At 39.0% G+C, this 18,883-nt stretch overlaps 1 protein-coding gene across 1 annotated transcript in view; it reads right to left on the bottom strand.

Moving 5' to 3' along the window:
• grk6 (G protein-coupled receptor kinase 6) overlaps positions 1 to 18,883 on the bottom strand; it is a 42,512-nt gene that overhangs the window by 3,292 nt on the left and 20,337 nt on the right. Inside the window, exons 4-15 of the mRNA XM_047606704.1 lie at positions 17,862 to 17,939; positions 17,366 to 17,466; positions 13,717 to 13,809; positions 10,553 to 10,616; positions 7,891 to 8,031; positions 6,460 to 6,650; positions 6,324 to 6,361; positions 3,471 to 3,560; positions 3,123 to 3,331; positions 2,886 to 3,023; positions 1,800 to 1,937; positions 1,310 to 1,444 (exon numbers count right to left, since the gene is read on the bottom strand). Of these exons, the coding sequence (XP_047462660.1) occupies positions 1,310 to 1,444; positions 1,800 to 1,937; positions 2,886 to 3,023; positions 3,123 to 3,331; positions 3,471 to 3,560; positions 6,324 to 6,361; positions 6,460 to 6,650; positions 7,891 to 8,031; positions 10,553 to 10,616; positions 13,717 to 13,809; positions 17,366 to 17,466; positions 17,862 to 17,939 (1,416 nt within the window). The remainder of the gene's footprint in view (positions 1 to 1,309; positions 1,445 to 1,799; positions 1,938 to 2,885; positions 3,024 to 3,122; positions 3,332 to 3,470; positions 3,561 to 6,323; positions 6,362 to 6,459; positions 6,651 to 7,890; positions 8,032 to 10,552; positions 10,617 to 13,716; positions 13,810 to 17,365; positions 17,467 to 17,861; positions 17,940 to 18,883) is intronic.

Raw genomic sequence — 18,883 nt, forward strand, 5'->3', positions numbered from 1 at the left:
GGAGGAAAAGAGTGCAGAGTCACTTTGAAACCCTTACACCCTTACACGCAAATGAATTTATCTTTGCCACTTGGTTGAACATCAAACTATCAAAGTAAAAAAAGAGGGTTAGTTGAAGGTTTTGATTCTGGACAAACTTAAGATTTTTAGAGTCAGGAAAAAAACTCTTCCTGCGCAGACCTATTGTCATCAAAACCCTCTAGTGTCAAAGAAAATTATGTTCTGCACCAATGCAGCTGATGCCCATGTGATGCACCATCATGTTACATGATTAATTAACATGATGAGATACAGGCATGTTAAAAACATGTGATCAGATGAGAAGTTTTGAGGTGAGAATTTTTCATTTTCTGCAGCTGAAAGGAAAGTTTGCGAGATCCTTTGACTTTAAGATCTTCAAATCCATCCATAAATGAGGTTTATCATCAGTTTGAACTTCTCTTAGACTGATCTTTCCTGGGTTCTGATTCAAGAATGGCAGAAATGCTGCTGGATGCTGTCACCAAAACCATCTAATGTCAAAGAAAAGCACTAAAACCATCATGGGACTGTGATAACCTTTCTCTGTCTGTATCAGTTAAGAATTTTTTCAGCTAAAACTTTTTTTTTTTTCAGTCTCCATCATCTTCTGAAAGTTGTGGGTCCTCTTTCTTTTCTACAACTGAAGTATGTGAATAATTTGTGAGATGTTATAAAAGTAAGACTGAGATGGTGAAAAACATATCTATCTTTTATATATCTTTTGAGTTTTTATAGATAGTTAAATGAGGCTAAAGTGACAGTTCCTGGAGTTCCTCAAGGATCTGAAATGGGTCTTCTGTTCTTTTTATTTTAATGTTTATTGGATAAATTAGTCCCTGCTATGGCATCCCTGTAACCTCCACAGCTAAAGTTAAATTAAAGCAGTGAGTTTAATTAATAATATTAATATTATTATTAATAATAATCCTAATTAATATATGATGAATATTGTCCCAAGCTGAAAATCTCCTAGTAAGGTAAATGAGATTTGTCATCAGTCTGAACTTCTCTGGCTGGATACTGTTAAATGATCTGATTCATGAAAGAAACCAAAACGAAATTTTCAAAATCAGTTCTGCTAATCTTCATTAACAGAGCTATTGTCGTTTCATAATAATCCAAACTTCTTTGTGTCTTAATTTAGACATTTGATCACTTTGTCAGAGTTACTCAAATCCCAACACTTTCCCCATTGTTCCTGCTTCTAATATAAACACTGTCAGTGGTCATACGGCTGCTCCACTTGTTTCATGGTGCTGATGTCTGTTTCACGAGGGAGTCCACTGACCTGTCTGCCAAACAGCCGCTGCAGGAGTCCCTGTTTGGGCGGAGGAGACGGTTGTCCTCTCCAGTCCAGGTCAGGAGGAACTGCCCCATCCTGGTAGAAAACATTCAGCTCTGCAAAGCACTCCGTCTCGATCATCTGCAGGAGATCAAGACAAGAGTGACGATGTCTGCCAGCGTGAGAACTTTTCAAAAACCTAGTTTTGTGATTTTCTTTTGACAAGTTAACTATAAAATGTAAAATGGTGCTAAATGGAACTGAAAACGAAACTTTGCGTTGTGCTCACACCTAGTATTAAAATGCACTTGAGATGTGATCTCAGATTGTCTGTAAATTAGCAGTGCCCTGATCTGAATCAGAAACAGTTGTCTGTGGTTGAGTAGGTGGTCTTAAATGTGAACCAGACCACCTCCACATGTGGACTGATGGACTGACAGAACGGATGATGATAGGCCTGAAATGTGTGTGTGTCGTTTCTGGCTGCATGTCTGACCTCATTTTGCCATGGAATAGAAACGCTGCCTGTGGACACTTTGCTGTAGAAAGACTCATCTTTTGGCTCCAGTTCGACACCTTTCACCGTTGAGAACTGCTCGATGTCCAGGACATCTTTACAGTAGATGGCCTGTGGCTAAAGGACAAAAAAACACACAAAACAACATGTTCACAAGACAAGAAATCACAACTGAGTATGTTCCAGCATCTCAGCAACAGGATAGTAAATACCTCGAAGGTATGTCTCAAGTGTCTTTAAGTATCTGTGAGTCAGCTGAAAGTTCATGTGTGGAGAATTGCCTCAAACCACAGCAGCATCTCTTTGTTTAGATTTAATCTGTTGTATAGCAGAGCTCGCTGGGTGGATACTTCCGGTGCAGGAACACAACTGCATATTTGTCACGTCTTGGTGTCTCAGTGACATTCCTATTAATCAGATTAAGTCCAGCAAATGGAGGAAAGAGCGATGAACTTGCACCTCTGTGTTTAAAATCGGAAGCCATTCATTACATCTATCTGTTTATCAACAATGATGCTATCAGCTACATCTGGCGGTCTTAACAACCATGTTGTCAGTGATATTGTGAGACTTATGTTGCCTTCAAATGGAGGTCTTGAGTCATGCTAATGAAAATATTTGGCATTTAACACTGCTTGGCAACCGTTGGCACCCAGAAGAAACCAAGGCTAACAGTCACCAAGATAAGAACTGGGTAACTTAAACAAAACAATATACAGTATTAAGTCAACATCTCAAGGCTGTGAATATGGTAAACACATTTTACCTGTCCACAAAAACTGTTACTGTTATAGAAAGTTGAAACGTCTAGCTTTCATTTTTAGGTTGTTTTTTTTTAATCAAAATTGGAAGAAAGTTGCAAAAAATTACAACCTTAAATGGTTGTTACACCCCCCTTTTCAGGACATGCGTGAAAAGCCTCTGAGAAACGTAGAAAATTCTGAAAGGTGCAAATACTTTTAAGCGGCAGTGTACAGTGCTTCATCAATAAAGCTGACTAAAAACTTTTCCTAATTTTGAAGCCTCTGTAGCATGCATCTCTGTGACGGTTCACTGTGGACTCACATCGGGGATGAAGGGCGCCTGTAGCATGCCGGCCTCCAGACGCTTGAAGTTGATGGAGCAGAAGATGGGGTGAGCTTTGACCTCAGAGGCTCCACCTCCCTGGCTGCCGAGCCTCTCCGCGGGATCTTTGGCCAGCAGCTGACGGGTTAAAATGGCATGTACCATTAGACAGAACATGAGCAGATGGGTAAAAGCAGAGACAAATGGATTTGGCTGCTCGTCCGCACATCCACCCACCATTTTGCAGATCGACTTGGCGTCCTCAGAGAACTTGCTGGAATACTCCTCCTCCACCTCCCTCACCAGCCGCTCCACTTCCTCCCTCTTGATCTTTTTCTTTCTCTGCTGGAAAGGCGACTGGCCCTCGATCATCTCGTAGAGCAGGCAGCCCAGCGCCCACCAGTCGGGGGCGAAGGTGTAGCGCTCATTCTTCACCACCTCCGGAGCTGCAGGAGGGGAAAGAGGAGACATCGTGAGTAGGCACTGGATTTCAGTTTCGGTGTTTCAACTGAGTACAAATTATTTTACCACGTAAATCAAACAAATACTTCAGTAAATGTACTTGAATATAGGTCAGATACTTACCCATGTATCCCACTGTTCCCACCCGTCCCTTGATGGTCTGTCCCTCTGGTACATGGACCGCTAGACCCAGGTCAGATATCCTGATGTGACCTGAACAAAAACAAAGGTTTATTCAACAAATCAAGGCATCTGAAAGTGTTCAAGAGCAGATCAGAATCTAAGGAAACACATTTTCATTGGAAGACACAGTGAAAAGCAGATGTTTGACGCTTGTTGCTAGCAAACGCATGATTGGTTGATGTGTCATCAATTCAACAGAGCAACGGGAAAAGTTTCAGGAGGCTGGGCACCACATGGCTGTATTTACATCTTATGGTGTATTCACAGTATGAGCAACAAAAGCCAGAACTGAGCCGCTGATTGAGCGTCACTCAAGTGCTTGGTGACATCAATGAGGTTGTCTGGAATGGGCAATGACTGTTTATATAACACAGGAATGGGTTAAGAAACATATGATTCATGGGATTTCGTCATATGGTGCGATCACATAATGTACGACAAAAGCAGTTAGGAGTCATGGCCGGAGCATCACTCAAGCGCTCTGTAATGTCATCGACATGGTTCGGAAATTGACTGTTTATATAACACAGGAACAGGTGAAACAAGTGAAGTGTTGCACCTAGTGGCAAGTGTTGGACGTCTGCTTTTCAATGTGGATTCCAATGAAAATGTGCTGTAGCTTGTTGATCTCTCACCCCTACTGTAATTTATTTTATTGTAAAGACTGTTTATCAAGATGAATGACACCACTTTACCTACTGTACTGGCAGAAAATATGAGCTGCCATCTTGTTATGATCACATTTACATTGTGTTAAACTTATAACTCAACAGCAGAGACATACATGTGGCAACTGTTAGCTAGCTACTTTTAGGAAAAATATTGTCCTCTTAGCTTGACATTATAATTAAGTAGTTTTAATGTCCTCTCAATTATGTCTCTTAAGCAAAAAACATATCATCTGTATTTCATTAAATGTAATCAAATATGTACAGCAGAGTCATGTGTCAGCGGAGTCAAAAAAGCCTGGAGGTTTTTGCATCTTGTGATTTAAGGATGAAGGCACCATCATGTGTTTCCATCAAACTCAGGTCGCAGTAAACTGGATGCACATGTATACCTCGGTTCTGACTCATCTGGAATTTATTCTCTTGGCTGCATTTTCTTTTTCTTGCAATCAGCTCATTTGGGATTCAAATGGCTTCATACATGGGGTTTAATTGGTGAGTGTGAGCTGCCTTTGAGACCAGATCAGATCAGTGCCAGAGTCAGAACGCCCTCTGGTGATGGAAGTCCTACAATAATGTATTATTTCCACATTACATCTTCAGAAAGCCTTTTATAAAGCTTTGTGGCCCAAAGGCAGTTCTTATAAATATCATTTGTGTTTTAGTGTTGCCTGCTGACTCATTGGTTCCCCTTCAATAAAAACAGTACTTTAAAAAATAAATAAATAAGTAAAGTATAAATTAAGAAGTTTGAGGTTTTTGTAATTAAACCTTAAAACCTTCCTTTCATCCAGGTGTTTATTCAACTACAGACTAATATCCAACCATTTTATTTTAGAGTCAGATATAAAACTTGTAATTTAGATGAAAGGAACCACACTGGGCTTTACTTGTGGTTCCTAGAGTTTACAGAAGAAGAAATGGGAGGTTGAGCATCTACTCCCTACTTGGCTTTAAACGTGACCATGAACCATGTCTTAGTTGTTTCAACCGTTTATTATTGATCCTTGAAAGAGCAGCTGAATAAAACAATCTCGACTCAAGGCTCCTTTATTGTCGTGGAACCCTGGAAATGTCGTTTTGAAAACGTATGTACGATATGACAGAAGGCCCTGGAACAAGACAGGAAGTGGACTTTGATTTGAGATTAGGAACATGTGTCAACTGAGTTGTACTACGAACCATAGCTGAACCAACAGACCTCTCTCTTATTTTAAAGTGATGCTGAATACCAAAACCTTCATGAGACAACACTTTGTGCACGTGTAAACTACTAGTGTACCTAATGAACTGCCCAGTCAGTGTATATTAACGGTAAAAATCTGCACCTGACTTGAAATCTAACAGTTTTCTTTTAGTTTAGCGTCATTACCTTTTGTGAAAATGTGTATTTTACTTTGAAACTACGAACATCTGATGACATCTCAAGAATCATCTACGGATTTTTATCATTAAAATAAATATATAAAATGCACAAATGTATTTAATAACAGGAACATGTGCCAGTACAACACAATACAGTTCAGTAGTTCTACAAACCAGAGCCTCCAACAAATACTGAAGATTTAAAGCAGGAATGTTTTCACTGGTGTACCTCATGAATTAAAGATAGTCTGCACATATAGTGCAATTTAAATAATCGATTATACATGCTTTTCTTTTAGTGTAGCATCATTTGCATATGCAGTTTGTACTGTTTTATTGTAAGAAATTGTCTTTTACTGTGAAACATCTGATGACAGGAAACCTGTTTCCATGAAGGAGTCTATACAGGTCATGATCTGAGGAAAACTGACCTTTCATTCTACCTTTCTTTCCTATCTTTCGACCTTTTTATCATTTAAACCAAATGCTGAAATGAATTTAATAATAGGACTCAAGTGTTTCTATTATTTAGTCTAGCCCACTGACTACAAGGTCAAAATAATGGGAAGACAAACCACAGCCTTCACAATAAAACGTTTTATCAACAACTCTCCCAGTTATTTGCATTTGCTCTTGCAGAATTTACATTTAGACGTGTTATACTAGAATGTTTTCACTAATGTACCTACTGAACTAGGCAGACTTTATTTACTTTTATCCCCGTACACTGGAGTCTAAAGAAATCTAAGGTCAGACTCACCGTGGTCGTCCAGCAGGATGTTTTCTGGCTTTAGGTCCCTGTGTGACCATAGAAGGAAGAAGACGAAGGAAGAATGTCAGTAAAGAGTTGAAAAGTCTGACTTTGACGTCCCTATAAGACAAAGACGACGACTCACCTGTAGACGATTCGTTCTCGGTGCAGGTCCTCTAGACCACAGCAGATCTCTGCAGAGTAGAAGACGGCCCTCCTCTCATCGAAGCCCGCTTCGCCCATGTGATAGATGTGAAACTTCAGGTCTCCGCCATTCATGAGGGTCAACACGAGGCACAGCGCGTCCTTCGTCTCGTAGGCGTACGCTAAGCTCACCTGAACACACACGAGCATCGTGCATTCAGTTCAATGGTCTGTTTTGAACTCGAAGCTACACACTTTCCTGCCTCTGATCAAGTCAAGACATTAACACCAATATTTTGAGATGATGTAGGAAAATGACGAAGGGGAACCCCGTGGGACTCTGCAGGCATGGGAGCCGACTGCTGTCCAAATCAAATAAGCCGAACGAAGGCCATCTGGCGGAGAGTCAAACCACACCAGGGACAGAACAAGCCTCAGTGTTGTCTTTTAATTACTGCAAGTTGTAATTGTTAAACACATCAAGTCCCTATGGTGCAGGCGGGCAGCAAACCCAGGAGGGAATACACTGTTATTAAGGAAAGAACAGGAGCTATAAACTTTTAATTAATCTGCTGCTGAAAATAGTCCTGCTAAACCAGTGTTTATTTTATCTGTTTGTTCTGCTGTTTTTTATTAGTATAGTTATTTTTATTAATTTAAGGCTCAAGTCTGCTGACAGTTTTATGGTTACACTGTCTGAATTAAAGTCAGAGCAAAAAGATCTTACAAACTCATGGTTTATCTAAAAATAATTTATTCTAGGAATGCCTGGCATAACATGCCTATAACATGTACAATATGATATCATATAAACTGTGTTTACTGAAGAACAGCTGTATTTTAAAGCAGCAGTAACTACAGGACTGAGCTGGAAACCTAAATGCCTTGTGTGTCCATTATTTGTGTAGTGATCCTGTACTCTATGTGCTTTGTAATTTGTGGACTGTAGAACTTGTTAGCACCAGGTTGAAGGATTGCATAGATATGGGGCAGAAAGATGCTAGCCATGCAAGGTCACAGAAAGCTAACTATTCAGCAACAATCATAATTTTATTATGATTTTAGCTGAGAGCTCTAACTACATAGCTAAAGTCATAGAAACCTACACAGCTAACTTCACCACTTGAGTAAGAAATAAAGCTAAAGTCACAGAAATCTTAACTACAAAGTTTAAAATCATAGAAAGCTAACGACACATGTAGTGAATTTGGAGCCCAGGTCAACACATTGAGCTGTTTTTCGTGTTGTTTTAGCTGCATCCTACTGCTGTCATCAAGGAGTTTCATTGCTATCGGGTGGGGGTGCCTGGTCTGGTCGAGGTGGGTGGTAAATGTCTAAGTAACATCCACATGAATTCCAGGTCCAAAGTTTCCCAGCAGAACACTGAATTGTCTCAAGATGGTCAATGTTATTTATTTCTCCTGTATCTTACCACAAATCTGCTGTTCACTTTTTCCAGGATCTGTTTCTCATTGAGGGCCATGGATTCTCCTTTCCTCTTCTTTATCCTCTTCTTCTCCAGCTTCTTACAGGCGTACATTTTCCCCGTGGCTCGTACCTGACATGCACACACCTGGCAGCAGAGGCGGAGGAAATAAGAAAACTTTTAATCATATATATATATATATATAATGAAAGATGCAAGTCGCTCTTAAAATAAACTAATTCATTTAGGAAAGCATCACAACTGCAAAAAACACAGAAAGTTACAATTAAAGGGATCCGTTTAGGCTGGTTTCCTCCTGTGTTATAATCAAATTTTTATGATCTATCGCAATAGTAAATCAGAAATAAATATAACAGAACTACAGTCTTTCCAAGATTGAAAGAAAACCTTATTGTGCATGTGTTTTTTCCAGGCTAAAACGATTTTTCATTGGCCATCAATGCTGTCCAAAAAATGTCACGTTTACAGCAATTCACTTAAAGAAATATATCAACTCATCTGTGTTTCAGTGCTAAATTTAAACATTTATTTGTGTTATATGAGAGCTCCGAAAACTGTTGCCAAAACCCCTGAAGGTTGTACTCCGTGTCCTCTGAGATTTAAAGGGAAACTCTGATATTTTAACACTGGACTTCTGTAAAGTTGGTTGATAGCCAAGATACACCCTTCAAGACAAGTAAAAACACTGACTCTAAATATTTCACATGAAAAATAAGACCTTATCATCTTTAGAGTACTGCCTGGGCAGTCAGCATTTGGACAGTTATTACCTAAATTTTCAGTTTCTAATAAAATAATGGATACTGGATGATAGCCTTAGCTATAGATTGTAAGGTTGGTCTTTGTGTCTCATTGCTTTCATTAAAACAATTTAGAAGGACATCTGATAACATCCAGTAAGAAGGAGACACCTATTCTTTGGTGCGGAACAACAACAATTTCATGAAATACTTTTTTTTTTTTACCATACTTTATATGAGTAATTGTAGGGTTTAAATTGTATTGGTGCTGTGACATTCCAAGAATAAACAGAAGGTATGATTATAGATCATGTCATAACAAGCTAACAGCTACCATAATCCAGAAAGAAGCTAACTACCTGTGATCCGAGACCAAATTCTCACAATACAGCTTAAGCCAGAAAGATGAAAACCTTCCAGCTAAAATCGTAGAATGAAATTACCTAGCTGAAGTCACAGCTAAACATTTAGTCAATAAAGCTAACAGTCACAGTTAAGTCAGAAAAATCCGATTCATAAAGCTAAAGTCATAAAGTCATAGAACGCTAATTACACAGCATAAGTTACAGAGAGCTAACAACAAATATATAAAGTTACAGTAAGACAGATCATTACAGCTAGTCACAGAATGCTATCAACAGAGCTAAAATAAGAAAGGAACAAAGCTGAAAGTAACTACAAATCTAAGGGCAAAGCAAGCTTTATACATAGCTATCGTCACAGAGAATTAACTACACAGCTACATCCATGGCAAGTTAAATACACGGCTAAAGTCATATGACACTAAATACACAGCTAAAGCCATAAGCTAACTTAGTTAACATAGGTTAAGCTAAGCTAACTACACAGCTAGTGACAGAAATAAGTTAAGAAGAAGAATTTTAATGTCATTGCACACAAGTTCCAATGAAATTTTGTTTGGCAGCAATCTCCAGTAGCTTTCTCATGCTTTCTATGACTTTATGTTATCAAAGTTTGTATTTCCTTTTCTTTTTCTTTTTATTTTATTGGCAAGACATACTTTTCTTTCTAATAATCAGTTCTTAGTTCGTCAGTTTCGAATGCACAGTTTTCTCATTCGTCTTTTGTATGAAATCCAACTACTCAAGCATCCAAGCTAATTCTGACCTTAACTTATTTTGACCTTAACTTATTTTTATGACGCTCATTATCTTGTGACCTGACATTGGTACATTTAATCAATTATCGCCATGAGATCAGTATGGAATCAAAAGACCCTTCTTATAAGACAAATATGTAACACAGAGACACCATTCAGTGGTGTGTAATGGAATTTAGATACTACCGTCTTTTCAGAAAACAAAGACTCCTTTGGAAATACTGCACCTCTCTAGTGCCTCATAAGTCTTTGAGGCTTTTTCTCTCTTTTCAGAAAAGAGCTTGTTCTCGTATGACCTCAGTGACACATCTTTTCTTTGAAGCCAAATACATAGAAGCTACTTTATAAATTGTTTGCTCAGAGTGTTATACTATAAAACACAGGTGCACAATGTCATTTGAGGATCCTAGCTCTAAATGATCTCTTATTCTGGACAACACTGAGCAACGATGAAAACAGTGAAGGGAGTCTGAATTATTGACCCAGCATTCTAACTAATTTGTAATACCCTGGCAACTCGCAGTTTTGGATTTCATTACTGGCTGTATTTCATACCTTTTCCAAATAACTGGATAGTCCTACAACCATCAGATCAAGTATGCAACTCATCAAGAACCCCTGGATATACTCTTGCCCTGCATGTTTTATCAAGGACGCAACAAAAAAAGTGTAACAGCCAACATAACTAAAAATTATATACCTACATTTCATTACAAGCTTTGGCAAAAAAAGCATCAAAGAACAAAGATCTAAGAAAAATAATCTAAAACAGCTGATAAGTACTCACCTCTCCAAAACCGCCTTTTCCTAAGACTCTGTATTGTCTGAATGTGTTTTTCGTCACTGGTTGCCTGTTGAACATAGAGTGAATAAAAAATAAACACATCATAAAAAATAAAAATAAAAAAGGCAACTAAACCCAATAAAATCCAAATTTTAATAGTACACTGGTTTAAAGGAGAGTTTTCCCTGTCCAACTGCAGTTTCTCCTGGGATCAGCACTCCCAGCTCAGTCAAGCAGGTGAATTAAATGGACTCTTGGGGAGTGGAGTCATTAAACCAGTCACTTACTGCTTAATGAGGAGCTTGTTTTTAACATTGGTCAATAATTAGCATTGTTTTGTGTGCATATGGAAACCGGGACAGTAAAGACTTCAGGTTTCAGTGTTATTAAGCTGCGTAGTTTGCTTCTTTATTGACATGTTTGATTCTGGAGGAGACACTCAGTGAAACTGATTGATCAGATAAGGATCAGTGAAGTTGGACAGGCTGTACTCTACCGGCGTTTTACCGGCCATTACTCCCATCAGTCTGCCCATTACTCTAATACTGGATGTCTGTAGTTTCCAACCTCAGTTACGTTTTAGTTCCTGTCTGTGAGAAGCTTTTAAGAAAAGACCTGACACGGGGAAATAACTTAACGCTGTTCTGCGTCACAAGAATAAAGGGATCTTCTTCATCTTTAATCTTTTGATGATTTGATGTATTTAAGAACTAAGAACTGTCATTATAGATGCTTTGTTGAGGAAAGTTTTGGCGGATTTATTCTGCACCTTTTATTATTGTTGTCTACACTCACATTAACGTAAGAACTAAACAAACAAGGCCTTCTGTATTGAACTGTGAGCTTTATAGCCCAGACACACAGAAAGAAACATTAAATGACTGCCTCCTCACAGGCTGTGTCTCAACCAAAAGCTTTGCCTAAAAAGTCCTCAGAAACCAGAAAGTGTTCTTCTAACAGGGAAGCTAGGCAGGTAGGAGGAGCTAGCTGGCTATTAAAAGCTAGGAGGGTAAGAAGCTAAGGGTAGCAATCAATTGATAGATAGATAGATAGATAGATAGATAGATAGATAGATAGATAGATAGATAGATAGATAGATAGATAGATAGATAGATAGATAGATAGATAGATAGATAGATAGATAGATAGATAGATAGATACGGAAAACATTTCTGAACAAACTTAAAAACTTAGAAGGTCATCAACAGTATCTGGAAATCTGACAATGCCAACATTAATTCATCTAGTAAGCAGAGACCTATCAGTCCATCTCCATCATGACCAGCAGATTCATTCCTGATGTTTTTAACTCAATAAAGATCGATCTCTGCAGATTTTTTCATGTATTGACAATGAGCTGTTTAATCAAGAATCTTAAAGACTCTCTAGAAATGGATTGTTTATCACTGACTCCTTGAAGTGCAGCCTGGGAAGCATAAAGATCCCACATCAATTTCCCTGCTAAAACAACAACTGTTTATTTTATTATACTACGGACGTATTAACAACCAAAGGAATATGTCCACCACACTGTGGGTCTGCTGAATACCAGGAATCAGGATGTTGGTATTTCCAGGGAACCTACGGACGTCTTTTGACTTTTAGCCAATTTGTTTGTGAGTCTGTGCGCAGTAGTTCATATAACTGCATCAGTCTTTGCATGCTACCGTGACGGTCCAGCTGTGCAACTGGTTATTTTTAAGTACTGTCACATTATCTTTTTATTTTCTTTTATATGAGACATATTAAGAATGAATTGATTTATCCTTCCTTTAAGATACAGAAAAACGTTTACGTAAATGGCCTGTGAACTGTGGGAATTCTTTAAAGAGACCAAACAAGAGGTCTGCTGATGTACCAGCATCTCAACAGAAAACAGAAGCTTAATAGACCCCTTCACAGTTTGTAAACAGTGTGGCGTTTTTTGAGGGGCGGGGCTTAGCTGGAGGCAAAAGATCTCTATAGCCTATAAACATCGGTTAGCATATTTCAACGGACTGTTCTGGCAAGTATAGACGACAAAATATTTTAGAGAATATACTAATACACTCACTCCCCAAGACCGTGAGCGTTATTTTAAAAAGTTGACTCTGACTGATTCACTCACTTCTACATTCTCACTCACTGGATGGACGATTTGACCGAAGAGGGACACAGAGGGGACAAAGTCTGGAATGTTTTCATCATATGAAGCCTCTCCTACAAATATATTACAAGATTAAGTGGAACCACTGTGGAGGGTAACATAGTAAATGCAACTTCTGCTTGGGCACCCCCTACACGACTATGTTGCCTTGGCTAGCGGTTAGCATTAGCATGAACTTAACAAGAATCCCCCTTATTATGATTAACTTAATTACTAACGTAATTTCAGTCACAATTTATTCTAACCTATAATGTTATCCAGGTTATCCAGATGGATGTCCTACCATAGCAAAAACAATTCCAGTGACTTGGTTGGTGGTCAGAACTCGGGATTCGTCGTTCTTGTTCAGACACAACAAAACCTCTTTGGAGCGGATGCCAAAAGAAAACCAAGGTTGGTATTATATAATATTTTGGTTCAGATAGAGGTGGAGGTACAACTGAAACTGTCTGACATACTTTAGCAGTTTGGCTTTGGGAAAATAAAATAAGAGCTGAGGCGCTTACAAACAACAACAAACTAACAAACTTGTGTTTCATTTTTATTAAAGCAAATCAGTCAGCCTAAGTCATTGGAAAACTTCTTCCTCTTAGTCCTCGGCATTTTAATTTACTGCAAGCCATATAATGTAGAATACTTTGAAAGCCTATTAGATCATTTCAATAGAGGAGGCTCTATTCCATTTATACTTCTCAAAGTTGGCACTCAACCAGGCACAAAACTTTTAATCAGCTGCTCCAGAAGTTGTTTATTCTATTTTAGTTGTTTATATCAATGGTGTTCCTATCTTCTGTGCGTCATGTAACCTTTAGCCTACAGCCTGTTCAGAAACGCTCTGTAGAAATCTTCTTCTTTTTTTTTTTTTGGCAGTTTCAAAGTCCTAAAAAGTGTGACGTTGTTCCTGAAGATTGTTTTCAACCCCGAGGAGAAGAAGGAGGAAAGTGATGAGGCAACATGTTGTAGCATGTACTGTGGTGGCATTCGAAGCTAATGTGAAGACAGAAAGAGATTAAAACTTTACCTCTCCAACCATTTCCACTGGAGGAACCTGTTGTAGTACATGCTGTCGAGGTAGTCGGCGAAAGGCGCCACGCTCAGGTAGTCGTGAATTAATCTGAGGAACACACAACGGAAAACACTACATCAGACACACTAATCAACATTATGCCAAGAAAAGGAAGGAATAAAAAAGCGAAAAAATAAATAGCAGAGAGCCACATCAGATCACACCAATGGATCAGATGTAGAGGTCTGGTATTCATGTGCACAAAAACATTGGCGACGTGGAGACAACGTCTTCGTCTTCTTCTAATCAATTGGAGACTAGACACTAACATGGACGAGAAAATACTTGCTTTTTTTCTTCCTTCTTATTCTTCTCATCCTTCCTAGTCTTATACTCCCGCTCTTTCTTCTTCTTTTGTTATATTATATCTGTATATTCGACGCTACACAACAGCAAAATCACTCCTCATGTTCTTCATCACTTCCTTCTCCTCATATTCCCATTAGTTCTCTTTTTCCTCCTCTTCCTTCTTCCCCTTCCTTTCTACTCATTTTCCTGTTCCTCCTTCAATTTCCTGCTCCTTCGTCCGCCTTCCTCCTCCAGTAGATGTGGTGTTCCTCCTCATCAGAACCTTCCACAGGGATTAATGTTTTGAGCTACATCTCTTATAACCCTTATATCTGATCACATAATTTGATTCAGTTTCCATGGAAACAGTTCACCTCTGATCACAGTCATTGATCAGGTTGAAGACATATTGATCCATGTAATATCTCCAGACTCCCAGAGCATTGTAGTGTTAACACTGCAGTCAATATTCTTGTCTGAAACCTGATATGAGTCGAAGAACAAACTGACCTCGGTGCAGCCTCGAGCCTTCGCAACAAGAACGAACAGAGCCGTTAGAGGATGTTACTCAATCTGTGAGCGTTTTTGTCCAATCACTCTTCCTTATCAGAAAAAAAGGGAATTTAATCAGAACAATTGTCTTTCCTTCCTGTTGAAACCCTTTTTCTCTTTATCTCTCCTGGATCCCGTATTGTCTTGCTTTAATTACGATTTAGTTCTGTCATTTTCAAACACAATTAACAGCAATCACGATCTGAACTTTCTCATAGGGACCAAAAATTAACACAAAAGAAGATTGAACACATTATTCTGTCTTTTAACAATGACTGCAAAGAGACAGCTGCAGATTTACCAAACTTTGTAACACCAGGCAGATGCTTCCTTTTAACCATCGGATGAAAGTGTTAAAATTAAACCAACAGGATTATTGTGTTTTTTTTTAAAAAAATTCACCACAAAATAAAATATGGCTAAATTATAAAAGTATAACATGGTGAACCAAGAAACAGTTATGAAACAAACTCGTTTATAATTGTTGTGTTAAAAAACACAACATTGGAAAATGTTTCTTTTTTTCATCCCTGAGTAGTCTCTGCAGGTAGAGTAGTCCTCTCAGGTTGCAAACTTAAATCAAATGATAGGCCAGCTTTTCCCCTTCTTCCTTAAGGTCATCACCATAATGCGACCATGAATGTGGTCATGACTAATTGACTTCACAACTCTACCGTGACGCCTTAAGCAGGAAGTCAACTAGTCACGACCACGTTACAATAACAGCATGGGCACTTCGGAGATAAATGAGTAGCCCATTGGGTCATAGCAGCAAACTGGCAGTGGTTCATCAACTGTGTGGAAATACGTCACTAAAGATGAAGCTCATACTACTGTGGCATGCAGAATATGTCAGTAAGTCCTGAAATGCAGCAAATGTTCTACTGCAATGCACACTCATCTGAAAAGGCATCCACTCACGCTAGCAGAGGAATGATCCAAATCCTCTAGACAGGAGTCAATTACCAACTTCACCAAACATCCTGCTGTAACAGAGATAAGGAGGCTGCACATGAATAATTTGCTGGTAAATTTCATTGTCTAAAGTTATTAGACCTTTAGCTGCTATACACGGATTTTCCCAGCTACGTTATCCTATCTTTTAACACGTTGTGAAGTACTGACAATAGGCGGATACGTTTAATTTCAGTTCAGTTGAGTTGTATTAGTTGACGTTGTTGCTGTGATTGTACAGCGTATTTGCTGAGCGAGAGCAGCATATTAGAAGATTAGACTGTGTTTGTGGTGTTGACGTGAGCTACAACCGTAGCCCATGTTCAGGCATGCAGAAAAGCATCTATAGTTTCTTTTTACAATATGTATTCAGGGATATAGACTTGCAAAGCATTACTTTCGACTGTGCTTTTACGTGTGAAGTCACTGACTAGTCAACGTCGACTTGACTTTCACCACATACTGGTCAAATTGTAAAAAAATGAACCCCTAGTTAGCACTGGAGCTAACCTGAACCAAATCAGATCCCAGCACGCACACACACACACACACACATACAGACAGACTGGAGTCACATGACTTGGACTCAAGCAACAAACTTTGCTTCCTTCAACAGCAACACCAGACATGTTGTACGTGAGTGACTTGACTCAAACCGGAGACACAGGCGACACTGGGTCAACAGTGGGCCTGGTTTGATGCATTGTTTTTTGCTGGATTTCTATTCAAGTGATCACAGAATAGAAACCTCTCAGACAGAAATGAGGACACGGTTATTTTGGGATAAACACTGACAGCCTTTGTTAAAACAGACATTTGACTCCATGGAAAAAGAAGATAAAACCCGGTATGTCTTCTGATAATATTTCTTATGGTAGCTTTGACATTTCCTAAATTATGGATTGTGTGTTAGAGGATTATCATGTGAGTTCAGACATGAGCTGATAAGTTTTTTGTTTTGGATTATGTGCAGTACCAAGTTGAACTAATCTCCTCGTGGTCCACCAACTGACACAGTTGATTGAAGATCCAGCTTAAAAGGCCCTGAAATATGACCCTGCAATCACCATGCCTCACAGTGTCAATGTTTTTGAAATTTGTTCAGCAATTATAAAACAAAAAACAACGCGGAAACAAAGGCAATTGGACTTGTAGGGGTTTTTTTGGACTTTCAAAATCTGGAGCTAATCTGAAGGAGTGTACTGAACTGAAGAAAAGCAGCCCTGAAACATGATGCTACTACCACCATGCTTTACTGTGATATGTTGTTCTTTTGTGATATGTTGTATTGTTTTTGTCTTAATATACATCATATTGTGACACCTCAGAAACCTACAGAAACTAACAGCTATGCTAGCTACTCTGTATGGGTATATATGAGGAACATAGGCTGACATGCTAACAATTTGTCAGTTGGTTACCATGTTAGTTAGTTTAGTTAGAGTGTTAGCGTGCTAGCTCAAGTCCATTCTGAACATCTGCTCTGGTTGCCTAAGTAACAACAGATGGACTTTTGTACTATAATGAAAGATTTTTGGTCATGTGCCGCTGCATTTGCAGTAGAAACAAACTGGATATCGTTTTTTGGTTAAAATAATAGCCAGCTGGGATAGGCTCCCGCCACCCCCGCAACCTCAGTGAGGTTAAAATAATAACAGGTTTTTGCTAATCTAATATAATGTAAGAAAAAGGGAAAATGTTTATATGAACATATACATCCGCCACAGTTACAGATTAGCCTTTCTCAGACGAGCTATTACAAATGACAAAGCAATGTAAATCCAAGCACGAAACACCCCCGTGATCTTACTTGGTACAGTCCTTGAAAAGCTCCTTGCAGGCCTCCTGCTGCAGCCTCTCAGTGCACTGAGCCATCATGGATTCTTCCACCTCAGATACATGGTCCTTTAACTGCAGCCAAAATAAAAAAGAAAGTAAACACAGTGATTCAACTCTGACAGTAAATTTGCATGTTGAGACATGTTTGAAGGTGAAGAAACAATTGCTGAGTGAAACTTCAACCTGACCAGAAATTCTACAGAAATGATTACATACACTACCAGGCAAAAGTCTGTACACACCTTATTATGTAATTTAATGAAAATATGTGTCCAAACTTTTGACTGGTGTAATGATTAGCACTGATGTCTCACAGAAAGGAGGCTCTGGGTTCTAATCCATTGACCGACTGGGGCCTTTCTGTGACATGCTCGTTAGGTTCATTGTTGATTCTAAATTGTCTGCAAACATATTGCACACTGGCCCCACCCCATTTTGATATAACTAAATCTAGCCCTTGAACGCACCTTTGGGTTGAAGTATTTATCAATGAGCTCCTGACCACACTCCTTCCTCTTCTCGTCCGGCGTTACCTCGTACTCCGCCTGCACAGGAATAAAAATAATAATGATTAAAAAAAGGTTTGGATTTTGGTGCAAATGTTTACATGTTCTTTAAATACTTTCCATAACTCTGACACTTATGAATGAGTATTTTGAAAAACAGAGCCATGGAGACATGACAAAGCAAAGATGATTACGGCCTCATGTCTCTTTATCTGATCTGATCCGTATCTGGACCAAAAAGTTCCTGCTGAACACACCACAAAGACTACAGGTTGGTAGAGAAAGAGAGAGGCTAAGAGCAGTTTTAATCTGAGCTTTGTCTCTAAAATAACATCAGGGCAGAGACTCAGAAAGAAATAATAACATATTGATTGTGCTTTCAGTGAGAATGAGAGACTTTACAGCTTGTTCCAAAATTAAAATCATCTCCCCGAATCACGATGCACACACGACAGACAGCTGTTCATGGCTCTGACCCAGCCGTAGGTAGAGATCCAAGAGAGACAGCAGCTGGTACCATATTCTCCTGAGCACATGATGCTTATTTATATACAAAGCCATAAATTATAGACATTTGCTGTAAATTTAAACGCATTTAAAAATGTCAGGAGGAAGTATTTACGGCTGGTTACTTCTGATTGGATCACGGAGAGCCCATTCAAATAACCAGGAAACCAGGGAAGAGTTTCTGAAGGCCTCCTCTACACTTTGTAGCACATCAACTGATTGTACTTCCACTCCTCCCTCACAACAACCTGCAGTAAACTGAGCCTGACTGGAAAACTCTAAAGTGCTTCCTCTACGCTGTAATGGTAAGTGACAGCATAGACGGTTCAAATCTCATTTTCCGTCTCCATCTCGTCCTCTCGCTGGAGTTCTTAGGGAGAGGAGACGGGAAGCAGTGGTGAGGTGAAAGAGAGCGTAATTGCTTCGAGTTGTATCCGCTGGAGGACTGAAAGCAGTTTGGCTGAGCACTGGTTCAG

This window comes from Mugil cephalus, chromosome 15 (genome assembly GCF_022458985.1).
Source record: "Mugil cephalus isolate CIBA_MC_2020 chromosome 15, CIBA_Mcephalus_1.1, whole genome shotgun sequence".
Lineage (NCBI taxonomy): Eukaryota > Metazoa > Chordata > Actinopteri > Mugiliformes > Mugilidae > Mugil > Mugil cephalus.